The following is a 21197-nucleotide window of genomic DNA, read 5'->3' on the forward strand; positions in this document are numbered from 1 at the left end:
ATAAATAACATTACATGTGTAGAACATATTATCTCTATGTCAGATCATTGTTTTGCTAATATGTAGATATGCCCAAACCAGGAACCATTTACCACTGACATTAAGACAGCCATGTGACCCTCCTCCAAATATCTGTGGCTCACGCTCCAGGATTGCCTGCCCCCTAGTTCTGTCCAATTCCACGAGCTTCCATCAAGGCCTCCAGATAGAGCCCAGTCTCCTTTGCCTCCCAGATATGATACTAGTCTATGTCCAATTAATATTTGTCCTTCGTAATAGTTGATTGCTTCATACCATCTACTAAAAGCCAAATTTACTTGACCTGAAATCCCATCAGATAATGTGAGGGGCACATACTCTAATGGGGAGGTAGAAAGAGGGCGAAAATGAAAAGGAGTCAAGATCGTTTCTTGTATTCTATTCCTAAAAAGTTGTGGGAATATGAATATTCTTATATTGACTTACTCTTCCCCATGGATCTCTATTATAATTACAGTGATGAAGAAACAAAAACCACACTTAAGAAATCAACCAATCCAGATGTCATTTACCCCTGTGAGAAATAGTTTGCTGGAAGATAAAGTTACTCTCTATCATTAATTACTCCTATATGTTTTTTGCTGTACTTTTGAGAACAGGAAGGAGGGACTTTTCTTAATCATTAGTGTTATTATTATAGGAGTTTTTGATGTGCAGATAACAAAATGGTCAGGTGTTTATTTATTTCAGATAGGAGAGTAAAATTTAAGCCATAACCCACTGAATTTCTAAGATTCTAAGATAGATGCCTTTTAAAAGCCTGCCTGTGCTAAGTTGGGATGCACATGGAAAGGCACCTCACTAAGTCCTGCTTCAATAAACTATGAGACATTGGGTCAATGTCCTATCTCCACTCTAGGCCTTATGACCCTCAGATGTGTAATGTAAAGGTTCTGTTCAGTGTTGGCTGGTGTTCTCCCTTCTTCTAGCACTAATGCTTAAGACCTATGACTGCTGAAGGCCACTGCCACCACATGGGTATTTCCCATTTCATTGACAGATTCCTCTGACTGGCTGATTCTCAAACAGGCCTTGTGGTTTTACCATGACTTGTTTAAGCTGGTCATATTAAGGCTTCCTTATGCTACTGTTAAATGCCCTTGTGGTTTATATGATGCCTCACTCACCTGTGTGCAATCCCTTTACCAGTTTCACATCCTCTAGCTAAGATGAAGAGGGAATGGGCACCTGCCTGCTATGGGTAGAACCATTTGGAGTTCCCTAGGAGGACCTCAAAGATTTTTCAGCTTCTTGTAATGATGGGTTCCTTTGAGAAGGAGGTGTAGAAACTGTGACCACTCCCTCCAGAGAAATAAACGTGCTCTCAAAATTCTGCATACAGTTGCGGGAGCGTGGCTGGCCTTCTGAGGCCCTCGCAGACGTCACAAGTGAAGAGCTCATCTGTAGAATCTGGGTGGCCAAGCTTATCTCTGTGACAGCACTGGTCCTTGATTTTCATGTCTATAAAATGAGAGAATTAGTCTAAAGCCTCATTGGGATATAAAAATGTGATGATTCCTAACCACAAAGTTAATTCCAAAGATCTAAGGAAAGTTGCAAATGAGGCCCATGTGTTTCAGGAATTCCTACTCTGCCTTTTGGCGAATTAGTCCTTCATGAATATTTATTTAATCAAATTCCATTAAACAAATATAGATTAATTTTCTTCCAACCTTGCTATTTATCTTGACTAGCTTTGAACAAGCAGTAGAGTGCAGATTTGAACTTGTGACTTAATACAGACTTTCTATGACAGTGACTGGATGATTCTAACAAATTAATCCATTTCTATCCATTTGACATAATGCATTCCTGGGAATGTCGTGACAGTCAGTAACTGAGAATGTGTAATGTGAATGTGGCAGCATGATTAACCTCAACAGTGTGCCTTTCTTTTATTGCTAGCGTTTGCATCCCTAACGGTCAAAACATTAACTCAATAGAGGGTTTCTTGTTTCATTTATCTTACAGTCTAAGCTGTTGTTATTTATACTTTGCTTCATACTTTAGTTTAATTTATCTGGCTTTTTGTCTTAATTTTCCTTACTTTTATTCCCTTTCTGATTCTGTTTTTCTATAGCAGATGTCCTTACTGCTTCTTCTGCTCCTAACAGTCAGGAAGGTAAAGCCATTTGAACTGGGCATTTTAACTGCATGAATGTCAGCACTCTGTGTCCAATTTCTTAGACCTTATTAGCATGGTGAAATCGTGTTACTTACATGAGTAAAAATGTAATAAAATGATCGATCTCATTTACTTTTTGGCACCCTGCATGGCCCTTATTGGGTATAAGGATATTTTGGTCTAAGCATTTATGGTCTAACGAGATAGTGAACCTTGAGTGAGAAATGAGAGCTTTCTTGTTTTTCATTTTAAAAGAGCATATCTGTGTTGTACTTCGAGCACCTTTAAAGTCATTTTGAATAGAAATACCAAAATTAAAGCAAAGTGTAAGATTGTCTGTCATGCTTTAGATATTGTTAGTTATATGTTAATTTCTATCCTCGGGGTTTTTGCTTAATAAATTCGTAAACAATTATGAAAACTTCACTTTCCAGTGAAGTAGAATCGTGAAAACTGCATTGCAAATAACAGTGCCTTTTTCCCTCAGGTTTTCACATTTCTAGAAGTAAAAGAAGCTAATAGCTTCATTTTAAAGTGAGAATGATTATCTCCTGTGTGCAGCATCTAGAAGTGCTTCGACCACTAAATCCTCCCCAGACTTGTGTGTTGAGGCTTCTGACACAAGGGTGTCTAATGTAAGGTTTGCACGGTCCTAATGATCTGTATGGACATGTCTATATGATACCAAAACTACTGGTGAATGAGTCCATTCAGTCCAAAATAAATACATCATTGACCAAATTTAACAAATTTAAAAAATTACACGCCAACCCATCATTTTGGTAACATGTAGCTAGAGCCTCAGTCTTAACAGATAAATCCAAGTGTCTGGATATCCTTGCAAAGATGTATGCATAGCTCCTAAGTGAAGCATTTGGTTCTCATTTGCTGAAGCCTGCCAACTTATTTTCAGACAATATTCTAGAAGACAGACCTGAAAATAAATCATGTAATGACAAGCTTCAGTTCGAGTATAATGAAGAAATCCCCAAGAGGATAAAGAAAGCCGATAACTCTGCTTGCAACAAAGGAAAGGTGGGTGAATGGTGTCTGTTAAGTTACACTTGGGCCATGGCACTCTTGTCAGTTGCGGGTGGAATTTCACTCCCTCCCTGTCCCTTTCCTTCACATTTCCCCCTCGCTTTCTCTTAGATGCCAAAGCCCACATGGTGATGCTATGGGACACCCACCTGCCATTTGTAGAAGGTTAGTCACTGGTTCATCCAACCAATAGCTGTGGAAGGCATACAGTGTGGCAGGCACTGAGGTGGCACAGAAGATGGCCTAGGGATGTGTTTGTAGCTGAGTACACAGTGTTAGTGAGCATCAGGGAGGATGATGTTGGAAAAGAAGATTTGGCCAAGCAGACAAAAACAGGGCATTTAGGCCAAGAGGACAGCCTGATACATTCAAGGAATTTCTAGAATTTTTAAAGTGTTTGGGATGACCAAGCCAATCAACGGGGCCCAGACTGTTAAGTGTTCATGGAAGAATGACATAGAGAATAGAAATCTAAATGAGATACCCAGACCCTGCCTTCAGGGGTCTACACTGTGTTCACTCTAAGCAGACCTGCAGACGTGGTTGCAGTGACATTGTTGGAGAGCCAGATAATAAAGTATGTTAAAAATTTGAGCCATAGAAGATGCATACTCAGCCATCTCTCATTCAAAAAGTATGCATTGACTGTTCCACATTTAAGACACTGGACTGTGCCCCAAGGGAAGACGAAGGATGAGTTAGGCTCATCGCTGGCTCTCAGAAAGTTTTGACTGTGGGAAAGGTGTTGGGACATGTATATGGCTGGATACAGAGCAAAGAGAAGCACACTGAAGACATGAGAAAGGAACAGATAAAGACCTTTAGGGATTCGGAGGTGGGTGGGCATACGCTTCTTGCGTAAACTGGTATCATTTTTCCCTCGATAGGTTTATGACATGGAACTGGGAGAAGAATTTTATCTTCCTCAGAATAAAAAGGAAAGTAGACAGATTGCACCAGAGCTTTCTGACCTTGTCATCTATTGCCAAGCGGTAAAATTTCCAGGTAAGGGTGGGCAATGTCATCTATAACATTTAAAGACAGCAAAACATAAAAATGTGCTGTTGATTTAATTGGACATTGTGAATGTTTTCAAAATAACTAAATTGTGTTACCAAAGTCTTTGTTAACACTACCTTCTAAATATTATTATTATTATTGTTGTTATTGTTATTATTAGCTTTGATGGTCATGAGGAAAAATACCATAAAATGTTTATTTTCCAGATATCATATCTTTCATAATAGTTAATAATAATAATAATAATAATAATATTCATAACATCTAATAGCTAAAATTTAGTAAGCCTTTCAGTACCAGGCTTTGTGCTGAGTATTTTACATACACCATGTTACTGACCTCCTAATAATTCTGTGAGGTAGGTGGGTTTATCCCCATTTTTAAATAAAATGATATCTGAGAGAGACACATTGGTCCAAGTTTTTACAATGGATCAGCTAAGACTCTTTTGTTTGAAAGTGGTAGAAATTGACTTAAGCAACAAGCAGGGGGAGTGGGAGAGGAAGAAGCAGGCTCATAGCGGAGGAGCCTGATGTGGGGCTCGATCCCAATAACGCCAGGATCACGCCCTGAGCCGAAGGCAGACGCTTAACCGCTGTGCCACCCAGGCGCCCCTATCCCCATTTTTAAATAAAATGATATCTGAGAGAGGCACATTGGTCCAAGTTTTCACAATGGATCAGCTAAGATTCTTTTGTTTGAAAGTGGTAGAAATTGACTTAAGCAACAAGGAAATTTATTGGCTCATGTACTGAAACATGAAGGGATACACGAGTTTCAGGTACAGCTTGATCGAGGGCTTCTCTTCCCCCATTTCTCACTCTGCTTCCTCTGGGTTGGGCCTCTTCCCTTCACAGTAGCAAGGCAGCTGCAGCAGGCTAGCACCACACATTTCCAGATCAGCTTCCGTCTAAGAGTCTCTTCCAGAAATTTCAGCACCAGTTCCATTGTTTTCCATTGAGTCCTTTGCCCAAACCTGAACCAGTGCCTGTGACCCCGGGAATGCAGAGCTCTGACAATCTAGGGCCCATGGCACATTCCCCAGCTGGGTAGTGGGGCTCCACCCGAACCGCAGGGCCAATGTTGGGATTTCAGTGGGAGAGTAGGTTTCGCCAACTTGCTCCTTCTAGAAGTACAGTGAACTTCATGATGATAAACCATTCCTCCCCCCCCAAAAAAGTGCATTTCGGTTAATACAAGGTAAACTGTGATTCTGAAGCCTGTCTATCTCCAAAGCTCTGCTCTTAACCCTTGCACAACCCTGTCCCTCTTGTTAGGGTGTGATCTCAGTGCGCTCACGTAACTGCGTGTCCCACAAACAGCAGGGGCTGCAGGGCAAACAGGAGAGTCCATAAATATACGGAAGTCAGGAAAAATTCATCTCCTTCAACTCTGAAAAAGGATCCCCTTGTGCAAAATTTCTAAGGATGGAAAAGCAGCTGGAATCAGGAGATTCATCTAAATGTTGGGAAACGGGGTATATAAACTTGGCGCAGAGAGGGGAATTAACATTTCAGCCCTGCATGTGAACAGCGCAGATCCTGGCCTCCAGAGGCCTCTCTTAAGCTCCACTTCTCACACTCTGCCCTGCAAACAGGACAAAGGTATTAGGCTATTAAAAAATTAGGGAATCATGGTCTTTTCACACACATGGAAAAAATCACAGATAGAATTTCCTCAATTTTAAGTTTTCTCCCATCAACTGTTTTTAAACTTTTGGCAGCTGCTGCTGCTTATCTGATAGCAAATGCTGTTGAGGAAGATATGAATTAATAAATAGCAATCAGACTTTTCAAAGAAATGTAAGAACCTAGCTATTTAGATTTAGTTTCACAGAGCGTGATTTTCTGTCACGTAAGTATGATGTGATCATATTTGCATCTGGGGAAATCGTCCTCATGACAGGACAAAATCCTTTTCCTGTCAAGAAGCCTCGTGGCCTGCATGTCCTTTATGACTGGAACAAAGCTTGAGGACCACTAAATTCACAAGAATCACTCACATGCTCACATTGGAGAACCACTACATCTCTTGTTCTTCATAAATTCAGCGGGCACCACACCCAAACCATTCCACAGGCTTTGTCTTTTCTTCTCAAGCACGATTAAAGAGCACAAATTCCCAAAGATACTTGAGGTCACTGTGAAAGAAAGTTGCTGTACCAATAGAGAATTGTGGGAGAGCCAAAAGGTCACTGGGTCCAGCTTCTGACTTGAGGCACAGGCTAAGGGTTCTTTGGCTTATGTTTAAAATTCCAAGAATGCTGTTTTTTTAAAGCGTTTATATAGCACATGTTCTTTATAGGTATACTACATTTAATTTGGGGGTTTTTGAGGGGGTAGGTTTTTTTTTAGTAATTGAAGTTTCTGACATTTTTCTCTCCCCAAATTCATTTCCTCTCATAATTAACAAAACCCTGCTGCCAGATCGTTGTTCTAATAGCTTCTAAATATTTGTTGTTATTATGGTTTGTTTCAGTACTCATGGGGAAAACACCATAAAATGTTTATTTGCTACACTATCCAGTTTAATTTTGCTATGTTATCAATTTCAATGCACCTCACCTTCACCGTTCCAAGTCCCTTCCAAGGAACTACATGCAAAAAAATCTTCAGAGCAGTGAGGCACCACGAAGATCATGTGGTATGACCTTCCCCAGAAATAAATTAATTTCCCCAAGATCATGAACCTGCTTCAGTAGCAGAACTCAACTCCTCAGTGGCCTTGCCTGGGACAGTTACATAACTTCTCTGCACTTCCAATTCCTTATCTGTTAAAAAAAAAAAAAAAGGCATATTATGTCCTAACTTGCAGGGTGGTTGTAAAAATTAGCAGTAAAGTATATAATGTGATTAGCACGCTATCTAGAAAAGAATTGGCTCTCTGGGAGTGGTTGTTGTTGTCACTGGTAAATGGGCCAACAGGGCAGAAGAAGGCTCTTTGTTGCTCTCTCATTACTTCTCTGGGCCTCCCCAGATGCCTTCCCTTTTCTTGATCACCCAGCCCTTGCTTTCTTGCTTTCTCACCCCAAGGGAACAACCAGGCTCTTCACAAAAGGGCCCAACATACCCTTTGACGCATGCCAGGATGTGTGCAAAAAAACCCAGAATGAACAGGCCCTTCACTCTAGCCCCTTGAGAGATAACCTACTATTATATCATTATGCACAGGGCAAAATTCACACAGAATTTTAAGATAAAGCATGAGAACCTCCTAGTCCAAGTGTATGCATCTTTGTGGTTACAGATACTTCGGAGGGAAAAAAAATTTAGGAGCCCCACAGCTGCTATGAACTGAGCACTTTCTCTGAGCAAGACACTGTAATGTGTATATATCCATGATCTCATTCAACCCTAAGCACGACCCTTTCAGATGAGGAGGGAGTGATGCAGAGAGGTTAAGTCATTCATGTGAAGTCATACAGCTAGGAACAGGGTTTAAAACCCAGCGTCTGTGCTCTTAAGCAGCACCACTTTATCCTGTCTTTGCGGATGTTCTTGGAAGGTATATTTTCATCTCCTGAATGCTGCTTCGGCTGAAGGACTGACTTTCTAGTGGTACAGTTGTACACAGTGGAAGGATTTGGAGGCAACTCTGGCTTCATTAGTGCTTTTAAATGACTCTCCCTGCCCTGGAGCCAGGTCTGCATTCATTTCCTCATTGAGCAAATGTCTGCCAAGGTCCTGTGGCACACCAGGCGCTGTGCCAGGCGGGAAGGGTCAGGCGGTTGGTTGGACCAGGAGTAAGCAAGAGAAGGCATGAAACATCAGGACGGTCATCACATATTTCCCATCGAACCCTCAGACTAACCCTGTGAGCGAGTTCCTATCATCACACCCATTTCACAGATAAGGAGACTGAGGAACGGAGAAGGTAGATGTTAGCCAACCTCCTACTGGCAGGAACTGAACCCAGACACTGTGGTGCTGAAGCTCAGGCTTTGACCCATTCTTTCATGGCTCTGAGTGGAGTGATTGGGTTCTGATAATTAAATATTGACTGGAGCGCTTTCTTCTCCTGCAGTTTTTCAAAATCTTTCCCGTGCACAATCAAGTGTGTGTGCGTCTGTGTGTGTGATTTTGTGATGATCTTGCCACATTTGCCTCCGGAGAGGGAAGATTTGCTACCATTGGCTGCAATGCTATTATTAACTGCGCTAAAAATGCTAGTAGGTCTTCTGTCCTGGGGCTGCAAGGGAGTAGTAGGACTTCAAAATAAATAGTAACAGGGATGGAAAATGTTGAGTTCCCTTGCTTGTAGTTTTTGGCTTATTTATTTTCATTTTATGGGAACAGGCCTGTCAACTCTAAATGCATCTGGCTCTAGCAGAGGAAAAGAAAGGAAAAGCAGGAAGTCCATTTTTGGCAACAATCCGGGCAGAATGAGCCCTGGGGAGACAGCAGCGTTTAACAAAGCATCTGGAAAAAGTAAAGTCATCTTCTTCCAATATTTTGGCCCAATTCTGCATGCTGGATGATTCCAATACTTGACCGTCTAAGCACTTCCCTTGAACTTTTAATTTCTTTTTTTATGTTCATGAATGTTTATGTTATCTAAGTGCGGTACCAATATATTTAAAATTACAAATTTACACTCTTAACTTCCCAAAAAATAACATTTCACTGAAGACGTTCTAACAGTGTTTGCCTCAAAAGTAAAAATTGAAGCCACCTTGAAACATTCTAGTTGTTCTTGGAACTCTTCATCCTTATAACTCCAGAAGATATATCCATTTTATTTCTAATTACTTTTTATTATAAAAGTAATAAATTCTCATAGTTAAAAACTCAAACATTTCAGAGTATTATTAAAATTCCTTTCCACTCTCCATGTCCCAGTTCTACTCCCCAAAGGTAACCACTGTTAAGTTTATTGTGTTTTGTTCAAGAAAAATAAGATTCTTTTTAAGATAATCCAAACAGGATATAACTGAACATACTTGGATAACTTTTTTTTCCTTGAGGTTAAATTTGTATATAACGTTATATTAGTTTCAGGTGTACAACATAGTAATTCGATCTTTGTATGCACTACAAAGTGATCCCCACGATAAATCTAGTTAGTTACATCCATCACCATACACTTGACCCCCTTCACCCATTTTACCCACCCCACCTCCCTCCCCCTTTGATAACCACTGATCCATTCTCTGTATCCAGGAGATTTGTTTGGTTTTTATGTGTTTGCTTTGTTTTTTTATATTTCACATACGAGTGGAATCATGTGGTATTTGTCTTTCTCTGACTGACTTATTTCACTTAACATTATACCCTCAAAATCCATCCACGTTGTTACAAATGGCAGGATCTCCTTCGTTTTTGTGGCTGAGTAGTATTGCACTATTAGATACCATGTCTTCCTTATCCAGTCATCCTTCACTGGACCCTTAGGTTGTTTTCACATCTTGGCAGTTGTGAATAATGCTGCTGTGAACATTGGGGTGCATGTATCTTTTTGAGTTAGCGGTTTTATTTTCTTCAGGTAAATACCTAGAAGTGGTAGAGCTGGTGTGGTAGTTCTATCTTTAATTTTTTTGAGGAAATTCCACACTGTTCTCCATAGTGGCCACACCAGTTTGCATTCCCACCAACAGTGTATGAAGTTTCCCTTTCCTCCACATCCTCACACTTGTTATATCTTGTCTTTTTGATAATAGCCATTCTAACAGGTGATACCGCTTTGTGGTTTTGGTTTGCATTTCCCTGGTGATTATTGGTGTTCATCTTTTCATGTGCCTGTTGGCCATCTCTATGTCTTCTTTGGAAAAATGTCTGCTTAAATCTTCTGCCCATTTTTTAATCAAATTGGTTTTTTGCTCCTGAGTTATTTGAGTTTTTAACACACTTTGGATATTAACCTCTTATCAAATATATAATTTGCAAATATTTTCTCCCATTCAGTAGATTGCCTTTTCTTTTTATTGTTGATGCCCTTTACTGTGCAGAAGCATTTCAGACTGATGTCCCACTTGTTTATTTTTCCTTTTGTTGCTTTTAATTTTGGAGTCAGATCCAAAAATTCAACACCAACACTAATGTCAGGAAGCTTAGTGCCTTTGTTTTCTTCTAAGAGTTATGTGGTTGCATGTTTTACATCCAAGTCTCTAAAGGATTTCAAGTTAGTTTTTTGTGTATGGTGTAAGATAATGGTCTCTTTTATTCTTCTGCATGTGGATATCCAGTTTTCCTAACACCATTTATTGAAGAGACAATCTTTTCCCTGTTGTGTATTCTTGGCTCTGTTGTCACAAATTAATTGACCATATATATGTGGGTTTATTTCTAGGCTCTCTATTCTGTTTCATTGATCTATGTGTCTGTTTTTATGCCAGTACCATATTGTTTTGAATACTATAACTTCGTAGTATAATTTAAAATCAGGGGGACTTGTATAACTTTTATACTTGCTGTAACTTTCCTCATAGCTTCCTACGCATATCTACCTTATTTTCCTTAATGTCCCCATGGTATTCCATTGTGTGGATAGACTGTCATTTATTTAACGACTTCCTCACTGGTAGAACATTTAGTTTCCTTCTTGGGTGGTGGTGGTGGTGGTGGTGGTAATGGTGGTGGTTTTGGAGTTTTTGGTTTCTGGGTTTGTTTTGTTTTACCATTTTAAAGAAAAAAACAATGCTAGAGTGAACACCCTTGGGCATATGTGGTTGTGTATTTGTGCAAATTTATTCATAGAATAGATGAGATACTGAGGCAGAGGACTTCGGGCTTTTGATTTAAATTAGTGTTGTTACACTCATCTTAAAACACACTAGCTATCATTTTGTTTCAAGGTAGTGGACTAACTCACAAAGAACAGGCAAGATGTATTCTGATGTGTTACGTGTTATGATTTTCTACTGGGATGTTGTTCAGGTTTATCTTTCTAAAATATGTAAAGTTTTCTGCACTAATCTGAGGCTAATCTTTTGGGGGGTTTAGGTTCCTATGAAGGAATGCGACAGGCCTGGGAGGAATCTTCTTCCCCCCTCAACCCAACCACATCCCTCAGCGCTATCATTAGAACTCCCAAATGTTACCATATTTCATCGCTGAATGAAAATGCCGCCAAACGTCTGTGTCGCAGGTATTCTCAGAAACTGATCCAGCACACCGCCTGTCAGCTGCTGAGGACTTACCCGGCTGCCACCCGCATCGACTTCCAACCCCAATCCCCTCATGTTCTGGCTCCATGGGATACAGCTCGTGGCGCTCAACTACCAGACAGATGGTAATGGGCCTGCTTCACCCAGAAGGGTGCCTCCCCACCTCTTTCTTCTGCGTCTTATATTTCAGCAGATGTAGTGCAACAAACAAGATTGTTTGAAGGGGGCCAGATTCCACACGGGGGCACACCATATGTGAGGGGTAAAGTACAGAGGACAGAAGACAGAAGTGAACGTGATACAGAATTGTGCCCTAGATGTTTTGATTAAGGCAATAGATAATATGAACCATGAAGGGGCCCCTAATCATCTCCTACTCCTGCCCCCTTTTTAAAACATATGACTGCTCTTGATAGGGCTGTGTCCAGGTTGTTTTTAAAGATCTCTGGGGTAGAGATTTCCTAATACCCCTTAGTAAGTTCTTTTGCTTAAGCTCTTGTTTTTGCTGTCAAAAAGTAGTGTTGCTCCAAACACTTGGCACGTTAAAACCATTTTAGCTTCTTGTCTTCCTTTTGAGATTGAGGTAGAGAAGAATGGTCGTTGCTCTAGGAGGGGCTAACACAAAGAAAACCAATACGTGAACCACATGAACAGAGAGAGTAGTGTCTGTGTTTCTCCACTGTGGACGAGACTGTCCTAACAGGGGAGCTGATGAGACCTAAAACTCCAGGTAAGAGCTACCGTTTATGGCAGGCTCACCGTGCACCAGGCACTGTGCTGAAATCTTGACCCCCCCCCAACATTATCTCATTTAATCTTTGCAACAACCCTACAAGATAGGTACCTCTATAATCCCCGTTTCTCAGATGAGCAAACCAAAGCATAGAGCAGTTAATTTGCTCCATGTTACAGAATGACTTATAATAATAGATTCAAGGATTCTGTGACTTTAGAGGATAAAGACTTTTGTTTCCACTTGATTATGGGTGAGGGGAGGCAGGGAGCTGCAGACGATGAAGAATAAAAGAGAAGTGTTTCCTAGAAGCTCCTTCAAAAACCAGAGTCTTTCCTTTGAACAGTGGAGTGGCCTCTCCTACTTGTGTGAACTGAATCAGATCCTAGCTAACCGTGCTGACCCATCATCAGAAGCACAGCCCTGTCTCCAGCCAAGGTCAAACCACAGCATTAGTCCTGGGACCACCTAGCAGCCTGGTGCTGGCACCANGCCTCTCCTACTTGTGTGAACTGAATCAGATCCTAGCTAACCGTGCTGACCCATCATCAGAAGCACAGCCCTGTCTCCAGCCAAGGTCAAACCACAGCATTAGTCCTGGGACCACCTAGCATCCTGGTGCTGGCACCAACAGGGTCCATTCGTGGCTGACCCCGCAGACGTATGGTCACGGATATTTTTAATATCTTTAATATTTTTTTATTTTTTATATTTAATATTTTTTCTTTCAATTGATATTAAATAAGCCAATGCAAGTGAAGTACCATACTTAACATAGTGCCTGGCGCATAGAAAGCATTCCGCAAACATTAACTTTGTAAGTGTTTTTTGATAAGTTAGGAAAACAGTATGATTTGGACTCACAAGTGGAAATAATAATGAAATATTTTCAAAGTTGTAAAAATTTCTTTTCAATCTGTCCCAAGTGGCTTGTGGGTTCACATCTCTGGCCCCATTCTTAGCCCTGTGTCCACTGGTCCCCTCAGTTATTATGATACTGAAATATTTTAAGTAAACTGAAATAACTAGCAAAATGGTTTTCTCAAGGAAATGGAAATTCATTTGGTTTTGGATGTGTCCTGAAGTGCCAAGGCTGCTGCAGACATACTGGCTCCACTGATGGCAGAGGGAGCCACAGCTGAAGGGGACACGGGAATGGCCCCTCCTTGAGCCACCCTGCAGTCTGAAACACACACCGAGGCTGCCGCGTGGCCTCCACTCACCCCGGAAGGTTGCTCCTCTGTCCCAAGTCAAGCCAGAGAGTGTGTTGGAGCTTCCCCACTCCAAGGAGGCAGTTCATCCTCAAGTTTCTCTGCAAAAACTTCCAGCTCCCAGGAGGGAGTACTGCCGTATAGCCTCTCTTGATTTCAGTATGGCAAGCAATGATAAACATCTCCCCACACTGGACAGAGCACAAACTACCTGCAGTTTCACTGTGTTCATCTGTAAAAATAGTCTTCATTTCCTCAAACTGGGGGTAGAGCCATGTCAAGACCCTGCACACAGTAGGTACTCAATAAACGCATACTGCACTGAGCTGAAACAGATTGTCTCTGTCAGCCCTGCTGCCGTCTGAACCTGTGGTTCGTGATTTTTGGTGTAGATGTCTTCTAGGTCCTTCTCTGTGAATGCAAGTCCAAATAGAAAAGAGTCAACATTGGAATAAGTATTTTTTAATTTTTGAGAAGAATTTCTAGGTTAGGGAGTGCTTGATTTTCCATGAAATGTCCCAACCAAATAATTGAACCTCCTCCCAGTGTCCCTCTAGTCTCCAGATACATTCTATGGATCATCTACCTTACCACTTCCTGAATTTCAGGGAATCCTCATGCCCCAAAGCGGTGTCCATGGACTTAGGCTGATCTCTTCCCAGGATCTCTAATGGTTCCATCAACTCCTGGAAGGTCTGCAGTTATCTAGAACCAGGAGTAGCCCAAGTCTCCTCAATAAAACCAACTCTTGAGTTGGGAAACTCTCCTGAGCCTGGTGTGCAGGCAGACCCTGGTTGTTGCTGGCGACAGTCCCGCAAAGCTCTTTCCATCCGGGGCAGANAACTCTCCTGAGCCTGGTGTGCAGGCAGACCCTGGTTGTTGCTGGCGACAGTCCCGCAAAGCTCTTTCCATCGGGGGCAGAACAATTTCTTTTTTTTTTTTAAAGATTTTATTTATTTATTTGACAGAGATAGAGACAGCCAGCGAGAGAGGGAACACAAGCAGGGGGAGTGGGAGAGGAAGAAGCAGGCTCATAGCGGAGGAGCCTGATGTGGGGCTCGATCCCATAACGCCGGGATCACGCCCTGAGCCGAAGGCAGATGCTTAACCACTGTGCCACCCAGGCGCCCCCGGGGCAGAACAATTTCTGCTTCATGTCCTAGAGCCTACAAGTATATAGACCTTCGGCCCTAGTCTGAAGACAACCTTTTGTTAATATTTATTTTGCTTTCTTGAATCACACTCTTTATGATGACTTTTCCAGCCCCAAAATATAGGGTAAAATATTATGAGAATGGTGTCTACTTAATATGGAGTTTTTAAAAGAATGGAAGACCATAAAGGTGAGGCTATGCCTGATCTGCCATCACGTGCATTGACTGAGAGGGATGATGGCATTACACGGATTCCTGCACGCTCTGTCCACTTGGTTAGAGCCAGGATTTTAAAAGTATAGCCCTAGATGAAGTTCTGGGACCAGCCGTAGGACCGTAGGAGGATTGGACTTGAGGTCCCACCTTTATTCCAACCAAGCAGTTTCACATGGTCTGTTCTACATAGTGGATCACCAAATGAGATTTTAGTTAAGAGAAAGTGCTTTCGAATTTGGAAAGCTACAAGGATAGACAACGTTGTTAACATAATCAGACTTCAAACCCAAATGGGTATTGACATCATAATCATATTTAATGGCTACTGTGTATCGAGTGCTTTCTTTGTGCCACACGCCGGGGTAGGGACCTTCACTCATCATCTCATTTATCTTTATGACACCCCTGTGAGGCTTCAGCAGTTCAGCCTCAGTAGTGAAGATAAAATACATCACATGGTTCGGTAGTTGAGCTGGGTCGGGCTGTCCGGGTGTGAACGCCAACATCCACCACTCACTAGCCACGTGCCTGGAGTTTGTTCATTTCTTGTGCCTTGGTTTCTTCATCTATAAAAATGAAAATACTAACAGAAGGTACCCCCTGGGTTATGGAGGCACTGACGCACACACGGTGCTTAGCACGGAAGCTGGTGCATGGGAAGGGCGCAGTGAGTGGGAGCTGCTGTAATTTCATTAGGAACATTTCTCCATTTCCCCTTTACCAGCTGCGTGGACTAGTTTGCTTCCCTCCATAGCCTCGATGAATCAGTCACATGGGGACCGGGTGGGCCCGAGAGGTGGGGTCCAGTGTGCTAATTTTGTAGATAAGGAGGGCGAGGCCCCTGGAGCTCTCATGTGTCTAAGACATCTTCCCCTACAATTCCTGCACATGGCCCCTGCCAACTCCACGTACATGGAAAAAACGTTACACACAGGACGATTGAAGGCCAACTTCTCCTTGCTCCACGGGGCTGATCGCACTTTTCCTTGATGTTGGTCCATGTAGCAAAGTTCACTCTGCACATGGGAGGAATCTCTCAGAGGGAACATTTGTCAGGTGTGTCTCATAAACTGTTTGCTCATTTGGGCCACTTTTATACAGACTTGAGCCATCATTTGAGCATTTGAGTGTGGAAGAGCCCGAAAACAGTGCGGGGGTCCCATCATTCATCAGAGGACTGTGCCAAATAAAATTTGGCCACCAAACACTGGAAGCTATTGTGAGCGTTCCAGGCGGATTGAGGGGATTGTGGACATGATGTGAATCACATGTGATAATGATTTTGTTTTTATATGGAACTACAATTATTTAAAAAAGAGGCAGAAGTATTGCAATTTATGGGTTGAAATTGAGATTTCAAAGGCAAGGTGTGTCTCTCTGGCTATCCTCCTAGCCTCTCTGGTATTCCTAAGATTTCATCTTCTATCTGAAAAAGCCAGGATCGTTCATACAATTGTCCGCGTGTTTGGTGCGTAGGGATAAGAAAATGCCATTATCTCTTTCTAAAATTCAGTATAAAATGAGGTATTTCAAAGATTTTTCTGGATGGATGTTGTGAATTTTTATCTGCCAGAGTTTTCAAGCGGCAGAACGTGGGGTGGAGCGTGAGCTCCGCGAAGACGGATTCCGCGTCTTGCCATCAGCTGTCTCAGGTGCAGTAAGCATGCAGTCTGTGCCATGAACACATGCTTATCTCTTCTCCATGCTTCAGCTTAGGGGAAAATGGATCCAACATTCTTTTGAGCTAAAAAGTAAATGTATAAGATGACACGTGAGCCACCAAGTAACAAGCAATATTGACTTTATTTTGCAGATCTCCCCTTACATTTAAATGCTGCCATGTTTGAGGCCAACGGTGGCTGTGGTTATGTTCTGAAACCCCCAGTTCTGTGGGACAAGAACTGTCCCATGTATCAGAAGTTTTCACCCTTGGAAAGAGACCTGGACAACATGGAGCCTGCCATCTATTCCTTAACTGTAAGCATGGCCTCTGTTGTGAGAATATAGTAGGATCTGTAAGCCTTCCTGAATATGAACTGGTCTTGAATTCAAGGCATTACAAAGGTCTCATGTCACAGTTTTGTTGATGCAGAGTTAGTTCCCAAAAGTATCTCTTTACCTCTCAGAAAGCAGTGGCTGTGGTTTAANGGATCTGTAAGCCTTCCTGAATATGAACTGGTCTTGAATTCAAGGCATTACAAAGGTCTCATGTCACAGTTTGTTGATGCAGAGTTAGTTCCCAAAAGTATCTCTTTACCTCTCAGAAAGCAGTGGCTGTGGTTTACGTACCCTGTCACCTGGCCCTGTATCTGCCAGAGCCCAGTCGGTGGACTTATGGGGTCGCTGCTTCACCTGCGTATTGATGATGGTAATTCTGTCCTCCAGCCCCTGAGCATCATAAGTGTGAGTGGATCCCCTAAAGGTTGAGCTCCTGGTTAGAGCAGATCATCTTAAATTCTGGCAAGTTCTTATAAGATCAGACAGACCCCAATATACAAATCAATTAAATATTTTTTCTCTGTACTGTTTAACCTCTATCATTCCTGGGCCTCTCCTCATTCCTTTTATTACCTAGTTAACTAATCATCAGAACTCCACAGACTGCCCCTAACAGCTGAGCCCCAGCTGAGCTCATCACCCAGATTTATTCCCTGTTCTTTCGCTCCCACTTAGTTGATAGAGAAAAAAAAAACACCGGATGGTGATAGAAAAGGCAGGGAGGGATGAAGTTACCTCTTCTCTCCATCTCCACATCTTGTCTGTCTGGCTGCAAAGGAAGACTGCTGGACAGCCTGTGCTTACGTCACCTCAGAGCCCTGGGGGAGCCCCCTCACATGTGTTCCTCTCTCCCAAACTGCTCTTTTCTGTCCCCAAGACAAGGGTAGCAGCCCCTTTCTGCTTAACCCTATCAGCTGGACTCAAGTATAGTTCCATCTACTTACAGAAGGTGGTGGATTAATTTTGAACAACATTCCCTGAGACTCGTGCCGAAACTAAACTATTCAAGAAAAAGACATGGGGTATGTCAAATATATCCACCTAAAACCTTTTGAACAGAATGTTAATAACCAATTCTCGGTTACATTACCTACAGTCCTCTTTTCCCTTGCCTTCTTGAGAAACTTAATCATCTTGATCGCTTGGTTTTTAAAAGTAGTTAACATTTTCACAGGTGAAGGGTTACAGTCAGGTGAATGCTCCTGAGAAAATAGGCTTTCACATGATTCCAGTCATGTGATGACCTGATTACAATCACTTTATTTTTTTTTAAGCAACTTTATTAACCATTTACCGCGTTCATTCCAGAGTGTTCTCTGTCCCTCTTGGTGGAGGAAAGCAATGAGGTACAGAGTTGCTCTGTTTCTTTTGCATTTTCAGTGACTTGGATCCTTTTTTCCCCCTCAGATTGTCTCTGGTCAAAACGTGTGTCCGAGCAGCAGCACGGGGAGCCCGTGTATCGAAGTCGACGTGCTGGGCATGCCCTTGGACAGCTGCCACTTCCGCACAAAGCCCATCCACCGGAACACTCTGAACCCCATGTGGAATGAACAGTTTCTCTTCCGGGTGCACTTTGAAGACCTCATATTTCTTCGTTTTGCAGTCGTGGAAAATAACAGCTCAGCCGTAACCGCTCAGAGAATCATCCCGCTCAAGGCTTTGAAACGAGGTAGAATAAAATTGTCAAAATGCTAATCGTTCGTGTAGCTAAGTGGTGGTTGCCCCAGAATTCATGATGCTCTTCTCTCTACTCGTGTGTGTGTAAGATTTCCATAGTACACCGTTAAAATAAGAGGCACAAAGAAATAATACAGATTTGAACACTGCTTAAGCTCATCTCAAGAGAGACTTTTACATTTTCCTAGAATCGGAGGTGTTGACAACATCCCATAAGAGTGTGGCCTCTGCTTCTGCCCTTGCGCTCCTGTTCCCACACACTCCTTCCCAGGAGCGCCCAGCGTACGCTGGTGTGTTTAGAGCCGGGACTGATGTTAGGAGTGGAGCCCAAGGGACACCTGGTGGCTCAGTCGGTAGAGCGGGGGACTCTAGTTCTTGGGGTCCTGAGTTCAAGCCCTACGTTCGGTCTAGAGCTTACTTTTAAAACATTTAAAAATTTAAAAAAAAAAAAAAGAGGAGCCTGAGACGAGGAGGGCTGAGGTGTGCTCGTGGCATCGGCAGACTGAGGTTGGAGTTGGCCCCAGCCACGTCCAGGGTCTGAAGCTGGGGTGCGTGTTGGGGGGCAGAGCAGGGGCAGGTGGAGAATCCTGGGCAAAGGCCGGAGCTGTTGGCCTGATGTGGTTTGGCTTTGCTGCGGGTCTCCTGCAGCTTCAGCCTGTGGCCCCCATCGGCACCGCTGCGTCTGCTCCTCAAACTTTGATGTGTATCAGAGTCTCCTGGGACTCTTGTTAATAAAATGCAAATTCTGACTCAGTAGGTCTGGGGTGGGGCGTGAGATTCTGCACTGCTAACAAGCTCCCAGAGATGTTGACCCTGCTGGTCTGCTCTGAGTACCAAGTTTCTAGACGTACTTCTTCCCACAACCACACTCAAACTGCCACAAACATGTGATGGGCTCCTACAGTTTGTTCTTTTCCTGTTTTTCTTCCCTGTGGCGCAAGCAGCCCGTGGTCACTGCCTTAGTCAGCTCGGGCCACTATACCAACACCCAGACTGGGGGCTTAGACAGTAGACAAGTCTTCTCTCACAGTGCTGCAGATCAGCGTGTTGGCAGGATTGGTTTCTCCCAAGTGCTCTCTCCCTGGCTTGCAGACGACCACGTTCTCGCTGTGTCCTCACATGGTTGTCCCTCAGTCTGTGTGCATGGCTCTTGCTGTCTCTTTGTGCTAATCTCTTCTTATAAGGACACCAATTATACTGATTTAGGGCTCACCCTAATGACCCATTTTAACTTCTTAAAGGCCCTAACCCTCTTTAAAAGCCCTTAATGATGTACTATACGTTTGCTTATTGAACTTAAATTTTTTTTTTTAANCTACCTTTGTGCTAATCTCTTCTTATAAGGACACCAATTATACTGATTTAGGGCTCACCCTAATGACCCATTTTAACTTCTTAAAGGCCCTAACCCTCTTTAAAAGCCCTTAATGATGTACTATACGTTTGCTTATTGAACTTAAATTTTTTTTTTTAAGATTTTATTTATTTATTTGACAGGGCGAGAGAGACAGCCAGCGAGAGAGGGAACACAAGCAGGGAGAGTGAGAGAGGAAGAAGCAGGCTCCCAGCGGAGGAGCCTGATGCAGGGCTCGATCCCAGAACGCCAGGATCATGCCCTAAGCCAAAGGCCAACTCAACGACTGTCCCACTCAGGCGCCCCTATTGAACTTAAATTTTAAAAAATAATAAAATAAATAAAAGCCCTACCTCCAGGGCACCTGGGTGGCTCAGTTGGTTAAGTGACTGCCTTCGGCTCAGGTCATGATCCTGGAGTCCCAGGATTGAGTCCTGCATCAGGCTCCCCAGACAGCAGGGAGTCTGCTAGTCCCTCTCCCTCTGCTCCTCCACCTACTAGTGCTCTTTCTCTCTCAAATAAATAAATAAAATACTTTTTAAAAATGGTATCATTTCTTTCTTAAATGTTTACAGAATTCACCAATGTAACCATCTGGGACTGGTGCTTTCTGTTTAGTAAGTTATTAATAATTGATTCAATGTATTTAATAGATATATGTCCATTAAGTTTATCTATTTCTCCTTGTGTAAGAGTTAGTAGTTTTTGTCCTGCATCAGGCTCCCCACTCAACGGGGAGTCTGCTTCTCCCTCTGACCCTCCCCCTTCTCATGCTCTCTTTATCTCAAATAAATAAATGAAATCTTAAAAAAAAAAAAAAGCCCTACCTCTAGATACAGTCACATCCTGAGGTCCTGGGAGTTAGAGTTTCAACATAAGAATTTGAGGAGGACACAGTTTGGTTCATAACCGTTATTACAGAAATATGAGTAAGTACAGAGAAGCAGAAACAATTCTTTTTAACTATCCATTTTCCATCCAAAATAATCACTTTTGGTGTATTTCTTTTGCAGGCTTTATTTCTCTGCCCATGTATTTACATCATACACATAATATACATGTATATACATATTACGTAATGTATTTTTTTTACAAATAGGCTTCCTGCTAATCTTAGTGCTTTGCAACTTACTAGTTTTCACTTCCTGATGAATGTAGGAGAAACTTTTCGTGTTGATAGCCATGCATCTTCGTTACCACTTTTACTGGCTGCATGTTATTCCATTTTATACTGGCACAAACATTCACACCATAACTAACTTAGCTAACCCCCTATTGTTGGAATATTATCACTGAAACTGTTCTAAGAGGGAATATTTGTAAAACAGTGACTGTAGATGACTTGATATGGAGATGGTCCGATTTTCCTAGTATATTTTGTTTGAGTTTTGAGTCTACGTTAGAAACAGTACCGAGACAAGTTAGTTACCACTGGGTGACCCAGAACTGTCCCCGGAGCGGCAGTCTGCCGATGAAAAGGCAACTCATGCCTGCATGCCTGCTGCCACCCCCACCCGTCGCAAGTCC

At 42.4% G+C, this 21197-nt stretch overlaps 1 protein-coding gene across 1 annotated transcript in view; it reads left to right on the top strand.

Moving 5' to 3' along the window:
• LOC100479318 (1-phosphatidylinositol 4,5-bisphosphate phosphodiesterase epsilon-1) overlaps positions 1 to 21197 on the top strand; it is a 100670-nt gene that overhangs the window by 64065 nt on the left and 15408 nt on the right. Inside the window, 7 exon segments of the mRNA XM_034663611.1 lie at positions 3078 to 3199; positions 4093 to 4210; positions 8521 to 8652; positions 11164 to 11380; positions 11382 to 11452; positions 16455 to 16618; positions 18047 to 18308. Coding sequence (XP_034519502.1) covers positions 3078 to 3199; positions 4093 to 4210; positions 8521 to 8652; positions 11164 to 11380; positions 11382 to 11452; positions 16455 to 16618; positions 18047 to 18308 — 1086 coding nt within the window.

This window comes from Ailuropoda melanoleuca, chromosome 6 (genome assembly GCF_002007445.2).
Source record: "Ailuropoda melanoleuca isolate Jingjing chromosome 6, ASM200744v2, whole genome shotgun sequence".
Taxonomy (NCBI): domain Eukaryota; kingdom Metazoa; phylum Chordata; class Mammalia; order Carnivora; family Ursidae; genus Ailuropoda; species Ailuropoda melanoleuca.